Source organism: Triticum aestivum, chromosome 7A, assembly GCF_018294505.1.
Source record: "Triticum aestivum cultivar Chinese Spring chromosome 7A, IWGSC CS RefSeq v2.1, whole genome shotgun sequence".
NCBI classification, from domain to species: domain Eukaryota; kingdom Viridiplantae; phylum Streptophyta; class Magnoliopsida; order Poales; family Poaceae; genus Triticum; species Triticum aestivum.
Window position 1 is genome coordinate 585027889 of NC_057812.1, and position 21503 is coordinate 585049391.

Genomic DNA, 21503 nt, shown 5'->3' on the forward strand with positions numbered 1-21503 from the left:
AACAAGATGAGGTAACAGTACCTGCTCCCTTGTTGGAAAGTAGTTCGTCACAGAAACCTATTCCTGTGACACCTACACCAATTAGTGAGGAAGCTAATGGTGATGATCATGAAACTTCAGATCAAGTTACTACCGAACCTCGTAGGTCAACCAGAGCAAGATCTGCACCAGAGTGGTACGGTAATCCTGTTCTGGAGGTCATGTTACTTGACCATGATGAACCTACGAACTATGAGGAAGCGATGATGAGCCCAGATTACGGAAAATGGCTTGAGGCCATGAAATCTGAGATGGGATCCATGTATGAGAACAAAGTGTGGACTTCGGTTGACTTGCCCGATGATCGGCAAGCCATCGAGAATAAATGGATCTTCAAGAAGAAGACTGACGCTAACGGTAATGTTACTGTTTATGAAGCTCGACTTGTTGCAAAAGGTTTTCGACAAGTTCAAGGAGTTGACTACGATGAGACCTTCTCACCTGTAGCGATGCTTAAGTCCGTCCTGATCATGTTAGCAATTTTCGCATTTCACGATTATGAAATTTGGAAAATGGATGTAAAGAATGCATTCCTGAATGGATTTCTGGAAGAAGAGTTGTATATGATGCAACCTGAAGGTTTTATCGATCCAAAGGGTACTAACAAAGTGTGCAAGCTCCAATGATCCATTTATGGACTGGTCCAAGCCTCTCGGAGTTGGAATAAACGTTTTGATAGTGTGAACAAAGCATATGGTTTTATGCAGACTTTTGGAGAAGCCTGTATTTACAAGAAAGTGAGTGGGAGCTCTGTAGCATTTCTAATATTATATGTGAATGACATATTGTTGATTGGAAATGACATATAATTTTTGGATAGCATAAAAGGATACTTGAATAAGAGTTTTTCAATGAAAGACCTCGGTGAAGCTGCTTATATATTGGGCATCAAGATCTATAGAGATAGATCAAGACGCTTAATTAGACTTTCACAAAGCACATACCTTGACAAAGTTTTGAAGAAGTTCAAAATGGATCAAGCTAAGAAAGGGTTCTTGCCTGTGTTACAAGGTGTGAACTTAAGTAAGACTCAATGCCCGACCACTACAGAAGATAAAGAGAAAATGAAAAGTGTTCCCTATGCTTCAGCCATAGGCTCTATCATGTATGCAATGTTGTGTACCAGACCTGATGTGTGCCTTGCTATTAGTCTAGCAGGGAGGTACCAAAGTAATCCAGGAGTGGATCACTGGACAGCGGTCAAGAACATCATGAAGTACCTGAAAAGGACCAAGGATATGTTTCTCATTTATGGAGGTGACAAAGAGCTCGTCATAAATGGTTACATTGATGCAAGCTTTGACACTAATCCGGACAATTCTAAATCGTAAACCAGATACGTGTTTATATTAAACGGTGGAGCTGTCAGTTGGAGCAGTTCTAAACAGAGCGTCGTGGCGGGATCTACATGTGAAGCGGAGTACATTGCTGCTTCGGAAGCAGCGAATGAAGGAGTCTGGATGAAGGAGTTCATATCCGACCTAGGTGTCAAACCTAGTGCATCAGGTCCAATGAAAATCTTTTGTGACAATACCGGTGCAATTGCCTTGGCAAAGGAATTCAGAGTTCACAAGAGAACCAAGCACATCAAGAGACGCTTCAACTCCATCCGAGATCAAGTCCAGGTGGGAGACATAGAGATTTGCAAGATACATGTGGATTTGAATGTTGCAGGCTTGTTGACTAAGCCTCTTCCACGAGCAAAACGTGATCAGCACCAAGGCTCCATGGGTGTTAGAATCATTACTGTGTAATCTAGATTATTGACTCTAGTGCAAGTGGGAGACTGAAGGAAATATGCCCTAGAGGCAATAATAAAGTTATTATTTATTTCCTTATTTCATGATAAATGTTTATTATTCATGCTAGAATTGTATTAACCGAAAACATAATACATGTGTGAATACATAGACAAACATAGTGTCACTAGTGTGCCTCTACTTGACTAGCTCATTGATCAAAGATGGTTAAGTTTCTAACCATAGACATGAGTTGTTATTTGATCAATGGGATCACATCATTAGGAGAATGATGTGATTGACTTGACGCATTCCGTTAGCTTAGCACTTGATCGTTTGTTTACTGCCATTGCTTTCTTCATGACTTGTACATGTTCTTATGACTATGAGATTATGTAACTCCCGAATACCGGAGGAACACTTTGTGTGCTACCAAACGTCACAACGTAACTAGGTGATTATAAAGGTGCTCTATAGGTGTCTCCGATGGTACTTGTTGAGTTGGCATAGATCAATATTATGATTTGTCACTCCGATTATCGGAGAGGTATCTCAAGGCCCTCTCGGTAAAGCATATCATTATAAGCCTTGCAAGCAATGCAACTCTAATGAGTTAGTTGCGGGATAGTGTGTTACAGAACGAGTAAAGAGACTTGCCGGTAACGAGATTGAACTAGGTATTGGGATACCGACGATCAAATCTCGGACAAATAACATACCGATGACAAAGAGAACAATGTATATTGTTATGCGGTTTGACCGATAAAGATCTTCGTAGAATATGTAGGAACCAATATGAGCATCCAGGTTCCGCTATTGGTTATTGACCGGAGACATGTCTCGGTCATGTCTACATAGTTCTCGAACCCGTAGGGTCTGCACGCTTAAAGTTCTGTGACGATCGATTTTATGAGTTTATATGTTTTGATGTACCGAAGGTAGTTCGGAGTCCCGGATATGATCACGGACATGACGAGGAGTCTCGAAATGGTCGATACATGAAGATTGATATATTGGAAGCCTACATTTGGACATCGGAAGTGTTCCGGGTAGAATCGAGATTTTACCGGAGTACCGGAGGGGTTACCGGAACCCCTCGGAGGCTATTGGGCCTTGTTGGGCCATAAGGGAAAGAAAGAGGGGCCGGCCAAGGGCTGGCAGCGCGCCCCCTCCCTCTGATCCGAATTGGACTAGGAGAGGGGGGGGGTGGCGCCCCCCTTTCCTTCTCTTTCTCTCCTTGCCTTTCCCCCTCCTAGTAGGAGTAGGAAAGAGGGGAATCCTACTCCTACTAGGAGGAGGATTCTTCCTCCTGGCGCACCAACAAGGGCCGGCCAACTTCCCCTTGCTCCTTTATATACAGGGGCAGGGGGGCACCTCTAGACACACAAGTTGATCATGAAGATCTCTCCCAGTCGTGTGTGGTGCCCCCCTTCCACCATAATCCACCTCGGTCATACTGTAGCGGTGCTTAGGCGAAGCCCTGTCATGGTAGCTTCATCAACATCATCACCATACCATCGTGCTGACGAAACTCTTCCCTTCCCCGAGCTCTACTGGATGGTGAGTCCGCGGGACGTCACCGAGCTGAACGTGTGCTGAACGCAGAGGTGTCGTGCGTTCGGTACCGAGGGTCGGTCGATCGTGAAGACGTATGACTACATCAACTGCGTTGTCATAACGCTTCCGCTTAACGGTCTACGAGGGTACGTGGACGACACTCTCCCCTCTCGTTGCTATGCATCACCATGATCCTGCGTGTGCGTAGGAATTTTTTTGAAATTACTACGTTCCCCAACAGGCTCGGAGGCGGCGCACGGGAGAGGGAGAGGGAGGCTCGGAGGTGGCACACGGGAGAGGGAGAGGGAGGGCTCGGCGGCGGCGCACGGGAGAGGGAGAGCTCGGCGGCTATGGTTGGTGTGGCCAGAGGCGAGGGAGGCCACCGGCTTTATATAGCCGTGCTCGTGTGTAAGCGTGGCGGGAGGGGAGGCGTCACTGCGCCGCCCCGTGACGCGCCGCCCATGAGGAATCAATGGCAAGGCTGACCGGCGGCGGCAGCCTTGGCATTGATTCCCGCGCGAACCGGGGCGATGAGGGCGACGAAGCGCCCGTCTCGCTAAATCGGCGGGCCCGCGGCTGCTTCGCGCCAAAACAACTCGCCCCGGCGCCCTCGGGCGCCCCCTGCGCGCCGGGTTCGTCCTGGGTCCACCGGCGCTGATTTCGGCCCAGGCCGACGAAAATTAGGCTCCTGGGGGCGCGACTAGGCCGTTTTTTCAGCGCCGACGCGTAAAAATCGCCTAGGGAGGCCTTTCTGGGGGCGCGGCTGGAGATGCTCTTAGAGCATCTAAGCGTTTGCAGTTCGCGAAAAAATGGCTTTGCGGGCCGGCGCGGACGGCTGCAGAGGCAAACCTCACAAAATGGAACCGTATAAAAGGATATTCGTGGGATATGCTTTTTTAGGGGGGTGCAGGGTCTGGTCTGGTGCCGCTCCCGCCAGCCCGCAAATCCTAAGTTTGCACCTCAATTTGACACAAGATAATACAATTTTTTGCTTTTTCAACATCATTGGACACATAGAACATCATCAAATCTTTCCTACAATAGCAAGACCAAAGAAAACAAAAACCACGATTATGCATTTTAGAAAATTTCCAACTTCCATAACTGCTCCCGCTAGTTGGACCAACATCTTCTCCATGCATTCATTGTTGATCTGCGAATTCTTGATTTTGCATTCTTCATTCTTCTTCTTTGGTTCTAAAGAAGTAGACGTTGCTTCCCTTCTAGTTGCACATGCAGCCGCTTCATTACCTTCGATTCTACTAAGGAGTGCACGAACGTCTAATAAATTACTTTCTATCAATAAATCAATGTATTCGCCTTACCAAAATCAAAATGAGCATCCATCTTTCTACACACATGATGATGTTTGAAATGAGCTATCGCAATTGAACTAAAGAATGTTGTGCGAAAGACGAATGAAAACGACATGTACCCCGTCGTTTTCACATTTAAAGAACACCCATCCGAGGTGCTTCGGCGCCCCCGAAGTTAGCCACAACACTGCCCGCGTGCAGTCGTCGCATTGTATGATCGGCATCGGCGAGCCGCAGAGCTGTTGCGCGAGCGCCGAAGCCCGGTGGACGGTCGGCCGAATCCATGCCGCCAAACCGTCGGTGGTGACGACAGGACGAACCTGTACCTGCATGCGGCGATGGGACTTTGCCGGGGCTGCGCGAGGTGCTCCCCGACCATTCCATCGCTTGGCGCAGCCACCGGCGGCCGGAAAAGCCAAATCCGGCCGCCTGCGACGAAGGGCCACAGATCTGCAACTTTTCGGCGCGTCAACGCAGGAGGGGGCGGAGGGCAACCTCGTGCATGTGGCGGCCTTTCGGAGTGATCCCGCCGGCTACTTTCGCCAGAATCGTGGGCGGCGGCCCGGCGGGGGGCGAGGGGGAGAGGGAAGGTGGTAGGTGGGGAAAAGCGCGGGCTAAAATGTCCTCCCCACCAACCGCTCCCGCTATATGCACCGAGGGCCGGGGGGACCCGCGTATTCGCGGGTTGGGGTCAAGATTTTGCCGCACCCCTTAAAAAAATTACGAATGGGCCGCGTTTGCGGGGTCTGTTCGGGCGGGATTTTCCGCGTCGACCCGCATTTTGGTGATTATTTTGCGGGTCAGAGCTTTTTACGGGGTCTGCTAGACATGCTCTTATGCTGCTCTCGGTCTCTGATCGCCGACCGAAGTTATGCTTCAAATTCTTTGGTTCTATCATCATAGTTAAAAAAGATTTTTTTTTTTGGCGATGAAAGATGGCTTGTAGATTTTGATATGGGCCTCAGGAGTTTTTCATTTAAGTCCCGTGTTTTATAGACCCCACATGTTAAAACAACAATATGAAGTGTCATGCTTAATGGTTTAGTAGCAAAATAAAATTTTGGCAACCAAACCATTGCAGCCATGGTAATTAGCAAAACAGTTAGAGGTGTCTAGTTTGTTTGCAGGGCATGCTTGTGATGTGGTATAGCTTTCATGATTTCTTGTAGTTATTATCTTGACCTAAGAGTCTCGGTACAACATGATGAATCTCGAAACAAGCTCTTATCCGGCTTTATATAGAAAGCAACAACACCCAAGCTACATGGTGGAACGATACAATTTGGTGAGGTAACCCTCTGCCACAGCAGACCCCAAATAGTGGCCAACATAGCCATATACAACTGTGAGGACGAACAACTAAGCGCGGGACGACCGGATGATGCTTATCTTATCATCACCTAAGTTTACGCACAGGTCAACAACATGTTGAATGGAGCTATGTAATTGTCTTTTCTTTTATTTATTGTCCTGCGGATAAACCTGGGTGATAATAAGATAATCATCGATAGACGTCGACATTGCGTCGTACATGAAGAAGATGTTCTTTGCCAAAAGACGTTGAAGAAAGGAGCCATGACGTCCAGAAAATATTCGATGAAGAAGGGGCTATGTCATATTGTATATACTAATTGTTTATGATGTTAATTCCTTTATGCACCTTATTTGACGCGTGGTAGACATATTTTATAGGATGACCCCTCACTTAAAATATTAAGTTTGATAGTGTTCATCCAACTGTAGCACCGTCAGTAATACACGTTCCATGAAGTACGACATGTCACATAGGTATGGTATAAGTACGCCATGTCACATAGGTATGGTATATAGATGTGTTGTGTATGAGACGGGTACGAACAATTTGTCCAGCAAGTACACTTGGTTATCTTTAGGAGATAACAAGATCGTCTTGACCTCAGAACACGCCCATCAAAAGATGAACAAGAACTATATGGATATATGATCAACTAGTGGACCTACCGATCTCGTTTCTACATCGGTGATGACACATCGATGGTGCAGTAAGTGAGTCTCGGATCTTGAATCATTAGTAGTCAGTTATGAGTAATATTGATTTTAGTGATAGCACACTTCAATTAATTATTATTTTGAGTTGCACTAATTACAGCAATTTCTAAAGTCTATTTGCATTTACGTTGTAGAATGATGGCTCGCATTACTCTTGGTTAGGGCTATGTGGCAGCAGTGATGTCCCTTAGTAGGAATAATACCTCCCACGTTCTATCCCCGCTCCGATGGTGCATCTAGCATCGTCGGAGGGCGTGTGGAGGTGTGCCTCTATCAAATCTCACGGGATTCGGTCGGTGCCGGTCTTCGGCGGATCTGTTCGGCTCCAGTCTTCGTTCTTCTTTGTTTGGATGTTTACGGGTTTGATCCTTCTGGTCTACGACTTTCTTTCTCGGTGATGTTTGCTATTCTGGTGCGCTGGGAGTATGGGTCCTTAGCATGACGACTTTCCGATTGTCTACTACAATAAGGTTTGTCCGGCTCTGGTGAGGGAGGGGCGATGACGGCGGCGCGCCTTCGGCTCAAGCCGACGCTTGTAGTCGTCGCTAGGTGGTCCACGGACATGATTGAATTTTTATTACCTCCATTGTTTTTGGTATTGCTATTATTAAAGATGAGTAGATTGAAAGTTTTTCAAAAAAAAAAGAAAAATACACTCTTATATTATTGGATGGAGGGAGTAATATTTACCGCATCACTTGTACTAACTTCGTCCTATTTTATTAGTCCCCTTTGTAATATGTGCTAAACTTTGACCAAAGATTTAACTGACATTGCATGTCAACAAAAAATTACATCGTTGGATTCATATTTAAACATAGTTTTCAATGACATAATTTTTTATGGCATGCATGAATATTTTGTTAGTTAAATTTTAGCACAGATTACAATGAGGACCAATAAACTAGGACGAATGTAGTATTTTGCTAATTAGTTCTATGGTCAAAATCTGAGCTAAAATACGAGTAACACATGCGGATAGATCATCGAAACAAGTGCATAACTTGCCACAATGCGCACGGGCATGCCAGTATTGAACCTTGGCACTAGCTAGTAGCTAGCTACGCTTTCTGCCACGGGCGGACTTGAGTAGCTCGCGCAGCACCAAGGGGCAGCTTGCCTCCAGATGCTCATACCCGTCCGTCGCCATGACAGCATCAAGAGTCGCCGGAGTTCTGACTATAAACTCCAAGCACTTTGCCTTGAGCAGGGAACAGTTATGCTGCTCCGCGAGAGCCAGAGTCGTCGCCGCCGTGTCGACGCTGATGCCGCCAGAGAGCCTGCCTTCACAAATCAGCTTGAGCCTGTCCAGCCCGTACCTGTCAACAGCAGCAAGCAGATGCTGAGCCATAGCCGTCACCGTCTCCGTCTTCTCGTCAGCAAGCTCAGGCGCCGTGTCAGTGTAGACGAAGTGCAGCATGGCCTTGAAGACAGCCGCCTCCATGTCCTTGACCTCCGCGTCACGAGAGCTCCTCTCCTTCATTTGCCCGAAGAACTCGGCCATGAGCACGGGGGACCTTGCAGCGAGTATGGCCTTGTGCGCGGCGAAGGACTCGCCGGAGACAAGAAACGTGACGTCCGCTCCGGCCCCGCTCCTCAGGAGCTCGCCGAGGTGCTCGTGCAAGTTGGACGATGGCACATCCATTATTCCCCTAACCGAGATCGCTGTCAGATCGGGTATTTCCTTCAGCACCGTGATGGTGCACTGCACAGTGAACGAATCGTCCCTGAGATAGGCCGATCTTTCTAGATAGCTTTTTTCAATCAGCAAAATTGGATGCGAGGTGTCCTGCGGATTCTTGAATTTGCCACTGTGCCTCTTCTCTTCGGATGGTTTAAGCTTCCCCCTCGGATCTACCAGGCGACAGCCGAGAGTGGCCTTCACGTTGCGCGTACGGGCTTCGCCGAGGAAGAAGAGCTCCGCCGCTATCCATGACAGGTACATGGAATGGTGGCCGGGCAGCCCTGCGGAATACAGGCGGATCTCCCAGTCGTACCCGTAGACGTTCCACCTGGATCTGATGCAGCCCTCGAGGCTGTCCATGGTCTTGGTCATGCAGTAGCCGTTGACCCTGAGCAGCCGCACCGAGCGCACGACGTCGGTGAGGTTCGTGCGGGCGCTTGCCATGGCGAAGGCGGGAGAGATAAGGTGGGTAGCACGAGAGGTCGAGAGGAGAGAGTAGTGGAGTGAGAATGGTGTCTTTGATGCGATTTTATTCCAGGACGAGCTTACGAGCCGACTCTTCGGGTGAAGAGATGTTGCAAAGCAATAAACGGAGGTTGGAAGCTAGAGTTATTAATCATTGCATGCGCGCAGTATACCAGCAGTCATCGTTGATTATGACGTTGGAAGTTGGAAGCATTTTTCAGTTGCTGAACATCGTGATCAACGGTGATCAATGATCGAGTAGTGAAACATCGTGTGACTGTTGAGTACTACAGCATTTTCGCTCGATCTTCCGGCATCGTGTGACCGTTGGTACTCGAGGAGTACTCTGTTTTTCTGTCTGGAGCGTAAGACTACCCACAGTGGAAGTAATATAGGTAATAACATCACACATATCTAGATAAAATAGATGACGTGACAAATAATAAATGAAGAAATGGAGAAAAATAGTAACATAGCTAGTTACTAGTAGTATGAGTAACATCACATATATCAAGGCAAGATGAGTCTATAGCCTAATAAATGAAGTGTTGCATGTTACCACACATATGTTACTCCCCACTATAGAGATAGTAACATAGACTAGTAACATGTGCATGTTACTAGTCTATGTTACTACCCATTGGACGTAAGCTGTACTCTTCACATAAAGAGGCATTGCATGCCAATAAATGGACGTTGGAGGTTGCATGCGTGCATGCAGTATACCAGCAGTCACCATTGATGATGGGGACGCTGCAAGTTGGGAATACGAAGCATTTTTGTGTTGGTGAACATCGTGTGGCTGTTGGCGTACCGCATTGACAGATCATTTGTTATTCAGCTCCATCTTGCAGCCTCAGATTCAGACCATTGGTGTTCTATTCATGCATCTTTAATTTACCCGAGGAGTCATGGTTATTACTCCCTTCGTCCGGGTTTATTAGGTCCGAGAGCCATAGATGGTTGTACCATTTTATTAGGCCCATACATTAATTACCTTGCTTTATTACCTGAAATCTCTCCCACGCATGCATCGTTGCAATGGAGCCGACGCAGGAACCTTGCCGATTGGGCATGCATGCAGGCTGCATGCGCACGCCGGCCGCTGCATGCTCTGCTTTGGTTAATGGGGCAATTTAATAGGGCAGTTAGAGAGCAAATTAAGCAGATTTATTTTCTAAATCTCAACATGCGTGTATCTCTTTGGTCTTTGTGTTGTGGCTTAAGGGCCCAATAAACCCGGACGGAGGGAGTACGTTTGAGGTGTACAACTACAACCTCCATAAAACCTCCACAATCATTCTCAGTTTCTCATATTGTCTCCTCTACTACTCTGTTCATTCCACTTCCCAGCTATCTCCATGGAAGATACTACCTGCACCACAAACCTCACGGACGTCGTGCGCTCGGTGCAGCTGCTCACGATCAATAGCTACTCCATGACCAAGACCATGGACAGCGACGACGGTTGCATCAAATCCAGGTGGAACGTCTACGGCTACGACTGGGAGATCCACCTGTATCCTGCAGGGCTGTCGAATCGATCCCGTATGTCTTTAGCCTTGAAGCTCGTCTTCGTCGGTGAAGCCCGTACGAGCAGCGTGAGGGCCAGCCTAGCCTGTCAGCTCGTAGATCCACAGGGGGACCTCAACCCCTCCAAAGAAGAGAGGCAAGCAGGGACATTCAAGCGCGCCCAGGACAGCTCGTCTCCCGTTTTCGTCATGGAAATGTCTGCTCTTGAAAAATCTGCCTATCTCAAAGATGATTCTTACACCGTGCAGTCCACCATCACCGTGCTCAAGGAGACACCCGGTTCAGCAACGAGCTCGGTTCATGGAGCGGACGTCCTCCCGTCCTCCGACCTGCGCCGGCACCTCGGCGAGCTCCTGCGGAGCGAGGCCGGAGCGGACGTCACGTTTCTTGTCTCCGGCGAGTCCTTCGCCGCGCACAAGGCCGTGCTCGCCTCAAGGTCTCCCGTGCTCATGGCCGAGTTCTTTGGGGAAACGAAGGATGAGAGCTCTGCCCGCGTCGAGGTCAAGGACGTGGAGCCGGAGGCATTTCGGTCCATGTTGCACTTTGTGTACACCGACACGGCGCCTGAACTGGATCAATCGCCGGAGACGGTTGTGGTTATGGCTCGGCGTCTGCTTGCAGCTGCTGACAGGTATGGGCTGGACAGGCTGAAGCTGATTTGTGAGTGCAAGCTCTCTAACGGCATTGGCGTCGACACGGCTGCGGCGACTCTGGCTCTGGCCGAGCAGCGTGGCTGTGCCCTGCTCAAGGCCAAGTGTTTGGAGTTCATCGTCAGCACTCCTGAGATCCTTGATGCGGTCATGGCGACGGAGGGGTATAAGGAACTGGAGGCAAGCTGCCCTTTGGTTCTGCGCCAGCTTCTCAAGTCTGCACGTGGAAGAATGTGTAGCTAGTGCAAAGGTCCAAACCACTCCAGCATTTGTCATCTGTGGCAAATTTTACCTCGTGTCTTTTTTTCTCGAAAATACTAACACCTACACGTGTGAGTGCTCACAACACCATCCAAACGCGTCTGGAGCCATTAGATGAAAAAGCACGAATCTTGAAGCATGTCCCAGCCACGTCATCAACCGAGCGTTCGGTCACAAGGATGAACGTGCCGCATGACTAAACGTAGCTCAGTTGCCTCCCGCCGCCCGCACAGAGCCCACTTCCCCACCCATAGCCGTATCTTCTCCCCCTCCCCCATACTCCTCACCACCACATCTCAAATCCCTCATGGTGAGCTCCTGGACGGCGACCAACGCGAGGGTGACGGCGAGGGGATGCTGGGTCGGCACAGCTCCCCATGGCCGTCGAGGGGACGAGCAGGCGGAGGTCCTCGACTACCTCAACGACGACGAGGAGATTGGGGTCGAGGGGACGTCCTCGAAACGCCCGTAGAGGAGAGCCTCGTCGGAGGCAGGATGGGAGGACCATGGTGGCTGAGACTAGAGTGAGCGGATCTGAGCTCGGCTGATGGAGCACGCCGCCATCGGGGGAGACGAGGAGCAGGGAGACGATGAGCCCAGCATCGGCGAGCTCGACGAGGAGCCGCGTCGAGGAAGGCAAGGTGGGAAAGGAGCTCAGAGGAGCCGCTCCAAGATGCGGCGGCTGCTTGGCGGTGCCTGAAGCAACGCGAACGGGCGCATCCCGCGCTGATGCGGACGAGGCTGTCACGGCCTAGCTCGAGCGGCGCTCGGCCACAGGGCCGAGATGCGGTGGCTGTTGGCGGCGCCAACGCGACGTGGACAGGCACATACCACACTGATGTGGGCGCGCCGCCATGGACCACGACCCTCCCATCCATCTTCAGGGTAACACCCCCTCCCTCCCTGTGTGCACCGACTGATGGATCTCTGCTGTTGCTACTGAAATCCTCATGTGGGTTTACTAATTGATGTAGGATGTTGCTAGATTATTGCACTATGTGATTCGTTTGGTGCCTTTAATTAATTTTGTGTAGCATCGAAACTACTTAGAATATGCTTGTAGGGTGATGAATGAGAGAGCACCAGGTTTCAGATTTGTGAACTTTTTGTGGTTTCAGACTTGTGATCTTTTTTATCTTTGCATGGCAAATTTTACAAAAAAATCCATGGCAATTTTGTATATGCATTAGCCATTGCAAGTTTTATCTCTGTCCTTGTTCATAAACAATGGCATTTTGCCACATATGACTTTTTCATGTGATTTGCCATGGCACATTCTTTATCTAAAAACATGGCAGTTCGAAAACATCGCAAATTTATAGATATTTCAAAAATATGGCAACTTAGTATGTTCAACAACACGGCAAACTTGCCATGGCAATTTTTGCCAGGTTCGAAAACGTGTCAAAGTTGTAGATATTCAAAAAACATGTTCAACTTTATATGTTCAACAACACGGCAAACTTGCCATGGCAACTTTGCCATGTTCGAAAGCATCACAAATCTATAGATATTCAAAAAACATGGCAACTTAGTATGTTCAACAACACGACAAACTTGCCATGGCAACTTTTGCCATGTTCGAAAACATATCAAAGTTGTAGATGTTTAAAAACATGGCAACTTAATATGTTCAACAACACGGCAAACTTGCCATGGCAACTTTGCCATGTTCGAAAACATCACAAATAGATATTCAAAAAACATGGCAACATAGTATGTTCAACGACATGGTAAACTTGCCATGGAAACTTTACCATGTTCAAAAACATGGCAAAGTTGTAGATGTTCAAAAACATGGCAACTTATTATGTTAAAAAATATTCAAATCTTGCCATGTCAAACTTAACGGGCATGGCAAAAATATTTGAATTCACAAACCAAAAGTGGGATTTTTCTACATTTTCTTTGCAATGACAACTTTTTACTTTTTTGACATGCCATTTTTTCTTTTCTTTTTTTGACATGGCAAATTTATTATATAGGGCATGGCAATTTTAATTCAAATATGATGGAAAAAAATTCATTTTTTCAGAACATGATTTTTTTTTAAATATATAGCATGGCAAATATACTTATGTAGCCATGGAAATTTTTACTTTATTCCCATGGAAAAATTACTCTATTTTTGCCATGGCAAATTTCACTTATTTTTTCCATGAAAAATACCATGGCATTTTTCACTTATGAATTTGCCATGCCAATTTAATCTTTGTTTGTATGATGGGAGTTGCCATGTCTTGTTTTCTTCTGGGTCATAAAAAAATATATTTTTTTCACCGATGGCATTTTCTGCTTTTTATAAGGGCTGGTATTTTATTTTTCATATCATAGCGAAAACTGGGCTTTTTTTTTGGTTACTGGGCTCTTTTTTGGTTTCACATGAAAACGGCCTGTATGGCGATCTGGAGGCAGTTCGGGCGTTGGGGAGATTGTTCGGTCGTTGCCCCTCCAGACCGGACGTGCGGGCAGCCTCCTCCCCTGCCACACGTGTGACAGATATCAGAATCTTTTTTTTTCAGGGATTATCCCTCGTGTCTTCAATATGCTACCAGTACTATCTCTTTTTAGTTTTTAATCCGCTGAACATGACCCTGTTTTAATTGGTCAAATCTTAGTACTAGTTGTAGTTTGGAACAATCTTGTGCACGGCTGTCCAATGTTTAGCTAGAGAACGAGGTGTCCAATTTGTCCCCAACCCGAGTCGATCAGGTATATCCAAATCGAATTCTTTCCCGGATCGAACTGGCGTTGGATGGAAGGATCCATAAGCACAATGCTGACAGAGTTTGACTCCCCTGCTCTAAGTTCGTCCATCTACGACCATGGAAGCTCCGGCTCCAGATTGGTCCGAGCTGCCCGCCGACATACTGTGCGACGTGCTCACGCTGCTCGAGTGCCCGGACCTCCTCCGAGCCGGCGCCGTCTACGCGGCCTGGCACATGGCGTACTCCAGGCTACGCCGCGCCGGCATCTACCCCGTCCGCCAAACCCCCTGCTTACTCTACTGCAACGAGGCCGCCGGCGGGCTCAACGCCCTCGGCATGTACATTCTTTCCGAGAAAAAGGCATATACCATGCCGCTCCCTGAATCTTCCATCAAGAACTGGATCGGCTCGTCGCACGGATGGCTAGTCACTATGGATGACAAGTCCGAGCTGATGCTGCTCAACCCGATCACCGGCAACACTAATGTACTCCCTCGAATTACAACCATGGAGCATGTTAAACCTGTCCTAAACGGTCATGGGGTTCTTGAAAAGTATGAGGTGTTTTACTACGATAGAGAGATTCCGAGGGTGGTGGAGGAGGACACTGCTATATGGTCCTTGGAGGAGTATGGTCACATGGTCTATCTAAAGGCGACTTTATCGTGTGATCCATCGGTAGGTGGATGCATCGTCATGCTCATCCACCAGCCGTACGGCCAGCTCTTGTTTGCCAAGGTAGGAGATGACCATTGGAATTGGCTCAGCGTATGCAGCTACTACAAAGATTGTGTATACCACAACGGGTGGTTCTATGCGGTTACCGAAGAAGGCGCGATTGATGCATACAATTTACATGGACCATCTGTCATCCACAAAAGGTTGTTACCCCAAATAATCCAGACAGTTTCGAAATGTCACGTTGTTCGGGCGCAATCCGGAGTTGTCCTCCAAATCATTAGCTAGGAGGCAGCTTCTAAATCCTGATCATGAACAACCGGGCAGTCGGGAGTGGGTCACTGAAATCAAAGTGTACAGGGTTGATTTTGATGACTAGAAGTGTGTCAACATAAATGAGATAGGGGATCCGTTTCAAAAAAAAAAGAGATAGGGGACTATGCGTTGTTCATTGGGAGCAGCACAACGTCTTGCTTAAGCGTCAAGGACTATCCAGACTTGATGCCAAACCATGTCTATTTTACAGATGACGACGATGCAACACACATTTTCCCGAGAGATGACCCTCCCGAGGTTGGAATTTACGACATTAAAAATAATACCAGGGTGAATGTGGTTCATCCTGAACTTTGGATGAATTGGTTGCCTCCAATATGGTTGACGCCAAGTCTTGCAAAAACAGATATGGTTGTCCCTTGATATCTATTCTGGAAGATGCTGGTTGTTGTATATCTCGAGCTTTGAGCAGCATTTATTATTTACGTGTTATATTTTCTAGTGCCCTCCTCATAGAATTTATAGAAATCAATTCCCCCAACATTAGGACAGTTAAAAGTTTTGCCATGTAACATTTTTTCCCTCTTGGAACATCATTATTGCTTCGTATTAGTTGTACTTTTATTTGATAAAATTCGCTTGGTTATGTTGAACTTGCAAAACGTAGTTTTCCTTGACTTGTTAGATTGCATGAATCATGACACTTTTTACCAAACCTGTAGATATTTCTTCCCACAGTTTTTTTAGGTAAATTATGAGAAGCTCTATATACAGAGTTAAAGCTATACCTATACTAGGCCAGAAAGAAATGGAACTGTACAACAAAGGCACACACAGTACCTGGAGAGCTAGTTATGCAAAAGAATGAACCCAGACCTCAAAGTTCTCATATTTTCATCTCTTTGCCCTGTGAACGATCCACTGCACTAGTGTATTGTTTACCCACATGATCCTAGTGTATTGTTCTTTCAAATCTCTTATTGGATCTCGTATTGCGCTGGTCTACAGAGAAACGGAAAACAATAGACGCTTCGTGCCGTGGCATCACTGCTAGTTGATGTTGCGAATGGTTTCTTCAACAAAGGCAGAGGTTGGGCGTCAATGACGAGAAGACTTGGGGTAGGGCAGCTAGACCTGGCGGTACTGCTGTTTAGTTTTCTTCTGTTAGATGCTCTGTTTCAATTCTGCATCTGTATGGGCCCTGCGTGGTTTCCCTCTCTTCCATTTCAGATTTCCAGTAAGGATTTAAGGCTTGGTGTTAGCTGCCTCGGCACCCGACTGGCTGTTTTAAACCTTGTTTATCGGTTTGCTTTCATTCTATGAAATGAAATGGGGGGCACGCCCCTCAATTTGAAAAAAAATGATTTGCTAGTTGTTTACATATAGGTACTACTATCTTTTTTTTTCAGTTTTTGGCTCTATGATGGCTTTTTAATGCATTGAATATGACCGTTGTTCTAATTGGTAAAAACTTAGTAGTAGCTTGGAACAATCTTGTGCACGCCTAGCCAATGTTTAGCTAGAGGGTGAGGTGATCTCTAAGACAATCTTGTGGCTTTTAGATGGAACTAGCAGGCGCAAGCACGGCACCATGCAGCGCATGTCCTGAAGCTTTTTCATATTTGTACTCAGGCTAAGGATGAAAAGAAATACACACAGATTTTTTTTAAAATATCGATGAACTCAATATAGTCTAACACATCAGGCAACATATTATCCCTTTGAAACATAGCAAGAAAAAAATGCACGTTCTACCATTTAATAAACTCACGGTTCAGTACAAAAGTGTGGCCACACCGCAAGAAGTCTGAAATTTTGATCATAACAATGAACCCACGGTTCATTACATTCAGACATAGATAGTTGCAACATCTATGCGGAGAAGTCTGTTCACTACAAAAATGTGGTCCGACCGCAAAATGTCTGAAAATTTGGTTCTCAAAATAATACAGGGTAGCTATCTATACTGAATTAGGCCAGCAAAAAGAACGATAACTGAAGCTTTAGCTACCCACTGAATCAGACCAAGCAAAAACCAACAACTGAAAGAACTCCGCCGCTCCAAACCTGTGGATATTACCTTCCATCCACGGTGCAACAAAACAAATTTTCGGAAGTCAAATTGCACATCTGTTTAACAAAGGAGTAGTAATTACAAAGGGTCTGGCTCGCCTGGAGCCTTCTTGATCAAAAATATTCAATCTGCAATTTGGCTGATCACCAGAATCAACAATATATAACTGAGCAAATTTAGGAGCCTCATTGTCCAAGGGCATAAGAGAATCAATTCTGTATGGTAGACAGAGCCCCCCATATTACAACCGTAAGGCACATTTCCCATATTTATGTTGTCATCAACAGGAGCATCAAGTGAGGTGAAACAAAACATAGCATTATAAGTACCTAACCAGACGTAAAAATTTCAGTTGATGCAGTACCACCATTAAAGCAGAGCAAATATTTCAATGGGAAAGGCCACTCAGGAAACACTGGTAAGGAAACCTTTCTTGCACAACAACAATCATTGTACATTGGTAAAAAATAAAAAGTGAAAAGATAGAAGGTAAACCTCGAGAAGCGACACAGGATGCTTTCCTTCACGAATATCTCGGCGGCATCGCCGGACTTCAGAAGAATTCTGCCTCCACGTACAATTAAGTGTGACAAGCAATTTCTCTGGAGCAAAATCAAAGGAAATTACTCACCAACAACATCAAAATCCGGCATCAAATCATCAATAATGGATAATAGATTATGCAGTATTTATTCACATGTTGTATTTCCTAGTGTTGCTCCTCCTATAATTAATAGAAATCCACTTCCAACAATAAGACTTTTGAAAGTTTTGCTATTATAACATGTATGTTTTTTTCCCTTTTCTTGGAGCAATATAATTGCTTCAGTGGGTTCATTTCGCACTGGTCTTGATGTGGATTGTTAGTTGTACTTTTTATTCGTAAAAATCACTTCGTATTTTTATGAGTCGCCGTGGAAACAATTTCGTCTAGATCGAGAGACCAAACTTGTTTGGTTGGGATAGTTCAATATATAAAAGTTGTCCGGTTTTAAAGTTGGGTGACAAAAACCACACGAGTCAATAAGTGTAAGGACAAAAATGAACATTTCTACAAATTGATATAATTATGAAAATAAGTTACTACCTTCGGTGCAAAAAGATACAGGCATACCGCTTGACATGAACGGTGCCTATCTTACAAACCAACAAGGAAAAGACACATGCATAACTTGCCATAGTGCACGCACGCATGACAATCAAACCCTGGATCTTTGTGCTAGCTACGTTTTCTCCCACGGGCAGATTTGAGGAGCTCTGGCAGCACCAAAGGGCAGCTTGCCACTAGGTGCCTATACCCCTCAGTCGCCATAACAACATCAAGAGTCGTGGAAATTCCAAAAATGAACTCCAAACATTTAGCCTTGAGAAGCGATGAAACTATGCCGCTCCGCAGAAGCCAGAGTGGTCGCTGTCGTGTTGACACTGAGTCCATCTGAGAGCTTGTACTCAAAAATTAGCTTGAGCCTGTCTAGCGCGTACCTGTCAGCAGCCGCAAGTAGATGCTGAGTCGTAACCATCACCATCTTCGGTCGCATCTGTGTGTATGAAGTACAACATGACCTTGAAAGCCTCCGGGTCCATGTCATTGATCTCGAAGTGTCGAGACCTATTCTCTCTCACTTGGCAGAAGAACTCGGCCATAAGCACTGGGGACCTTGCTTTCATGGCACACTGTAATGATACAAAGTAGTGTAGCGAACCAGTCTATGATAGCATAATCAAGCCGGGTGACGTGAACATTTTAAAAACATTTTTTGAAGTTATGATCAATTTTTGAAAACACGAACATTTTTTATAATTGTGAATATTTTTTGGAGGCATGTATTTTATAAAACTCTGATAATTTTTGGGAAAATACATCAAATTTTAAAACGTGAACATTTCTGAAAATTTGTGAAAAAAAGTAAAATTTCAATCATTTTTTAAAAAGAAAACGTATTTTGAAAATATACAAAAAAGAATTTTCAAGCAAAATTTGAAATTCAGAACATTTTTGGAAACTGTGAACATTTTGTATGAAAAATAAACAATTTTTGAAAAGCTCGAACAAATGTTGAAATTCTAAACCTTTTTCTAAATTTCTGAATATTTTTTAAAGAAGAAAAAGAAAACCACTGAAAAAGGAAAAAAGACAAAACTGAAAACCAAACAGCAAAACCGCAAAAACGCTACACTTACACTGGTAGAAAAAACCCGACAAAACTTCTAAACAGAAGCTTCTAGAATGTTCCTAAACCGACAGAAAACCAAACAGCAAAACCGAAAAACGCTACACTTACAGTGGCTAAACATGGGCCAGCACATCCCCGAGCGCTCCCGTTGCTCATGTGTGCGAAAGGGAGCAACGGGAGTGCTTGTGGCGAAATTGGCAAAATCTAGAGGGGCAAAAACAAAATTTTCCCTGCGTCAAATAGCTCTCATTTTTTCTAAAAAAATAGCCCTCACTTGCCTTAAAAAAAGAGCCAAATGGCCCTAAAAACTGGAGCGTGCTACGCGTCGGCCGGCGGATGTTTTAAAAAGATCCGTCGCCTCGCGGGCCATTCGATTGTGTGATTAGTATCTCTTCTCTAAATTCCTACAACAATACTCTTGTTGCGAAACTTTCCCTTCTGTAATTTTCTGCAATAAAACCTTTGTTGCGAAACCCTTCACTAATTTTCTTCTTCTCTAATTTTCCGCAGCAAGATTTTTGTTGTAAACATTGTAAACACATCTCCCGTCACGTCTAATTTTCTGTAATAAGACCCTTGTTGTGAAAATTACAACAACATCTTCGGCCGTATCGTGCACTAACGCAATCGTCTTTTGCTGCTGTCATTCTGCAACAACGTTGTTATTGCAGAAACTTGAAGTGGATGGACGTACCGCGTGGTGATATGGCTGCTGGCCCGCTTGCTAGCGTTGGTGGTGCCAGGATGGCGTTGAGGTTGATGGTGCTCCACGTTGGCGTGGCGGATCACGTCGCATCCATCGACCTGGTCATCAAGAGGCGTTTGGCGAAGGAAATCCGGCAGGGATGCGCTTGCGACAACGACCTACATGCGGTGGCGCTCGGCGACGACAAACTGCAGCAACAGAGCTTGACGACGATGACCTACAAGCGGCGGCCCCTACGGCTACGGCAATGGACGACCTAGAGGCAGGGGCACTCGGCTTGGATGTTGGTCATGAGTGCTCGGTCTGCAATAGACCATTTGTTTTGATCAAGCCAATTGAAACAAGGAGCAAGTTGCGAAAACTGTACTAGAATGGAGATTGCGTCTGAGCCGTTTGATCCTAATCAAATCCGACGGTCATGGAGGAGGTTGATGCGCGCACAAACATCCATCGGTCGAACGATAGCGTTTTCCAAAATAGCCTTAAACAAAAGAAAAGGATTTCGGAGCAGCGTTCCATGCCATGCTGCTACCGGGGAGGGCACTCCGCTCCATCTGCGCTAATGCAGTTCGAGCTGCAAAAACGCGGTTACGGCGGCGCCATGGACCTGCAGCCTGGGTGGACTCCGACTCAGTAAAGAAGCAGTGTCCGGATTCCATCATATATAAAACTGAATTAATTGGGGGTTTCTTGGTTTTCTGTTGTTTCCAGATCCAAATCCAGTTCTTTCCCCGATCAAATTGGCGCGGGGCGGGAAGGATCCATAACTAGTCAGAGTTGCAGCCCTTTTCGTTCTAGTCCACCTGCTCTAAGTTTGTTCATCCACCCATCCACCATGGAAGCTCCAGATCGGGATTGGTCCGAGCTACCAATCGACATACTGTGCGACGTGCTCAAGTTGCTCGAGTGCCCGGACCTCCTCCGGTCCGCGGCCGTCTGCTCGATCTGGTACAAGGCCTACTGCACGCAACGCTGCATCAGTGCTTGCCCTGGACACCAAACACCATGTCTGCTCTATTGCACCGAGGCCGCCGGCGGGCTCAGATCCCTCGGCATGTACAGTCTTTCTGAGAAAAAGGCCTACACCATGCCGCTCCCTGAGCATCCCATCAAGAACTGGTTCGGCTCGTCGCACGGATGGCTGGTCACTATGGATGACAAGTCTGAGCTGATGCTGCTCAACCCGATCACCGGCAACACGATTGCACTCCCTCCGGTGACAACTATGGAGCATGTGAAACCCGTCCTGAACGGCGACGATGGTGTTCTTGAAGAGTACGAGATGTTTTACTATGATGGAGAGCTTCCGAGGGTCGTGGACGACAGGGCCGTCTCCAGAAATTTGGGGGCCCAGGGCGAAATGCAAAATGTGGCCCTAAATTTGGAAAAATTTCATATAACTAAGACATATGTGCATTTAATTATATTACTTCAAATGTATGCAATTTCGTAAGATATTTAGAAATATTTCAAAAAAACTAATGCAAAAAGAGTAAAGGTGATACAAGTGATAAACTAAACACATGTTCTACCAAAAAGGAAAACAAAAGTCATGATTGAAACATTACATGAGTTATAAGCCCATCTTTATGGTGAATAAAACAAAATAGTACCT

The 21503-nt window shown here is 46.1% G+C and overlaps 2 protein-coding genes across 2 annotated transcripts; one reads left to right on the top strand and one right to left on the bottom strand.

Moving 5' to 3' along the window:
• Positions 1-7736: 7736 nt before the first annotated feature.
• Positions 7737-8807, bottom strand: LOC123153530 (BTB/POZ and MATH domain-containing protein 1-like). Its single transcript, XM_044572620.1, has one exon. The coding sequence runs from the start codon at positions 8805-8807 to the stop codon at positions 7737-7739; it is 1071 nt and encodes a 356-aa protein (XP_044428555.1).
• A 1382-nt stretch (positions 8808-10189) lies between these two features.
• LOC123153531 (BTB/POZ and MATH domain-containing protein 1-like) lies at positions 10190-11254 on the top strand. The gene has a single exon (XM_044572621.1). The coding sequence runs from the start codon at positions 10190-10192 to the stop codon at positions 11252-11254; it is 1065 nt and encodes a 354-aa protein (XP_044428556.1).
• The last annotated feature ends 10249 nt before the right edge of the window (positions 11255-21503 follow it).

Bases quoted from the DNA above. Each gene is read 5' to 3' on its own strand.
- LOC123153531 (XM_044572621.1), top strand. From the start codon at position 10,190: ATGGAAGATACTACCTGCACCACAAACCTCACGGACGTCGTGCGCTCG.
- LOC123153530 (XM_044572620.1), bottom strand. From the start codon at position 8,807: ATGGCAAGCGCCCGCACGAACCTCACCGACGTCGTGCGCTCGGTGCGG.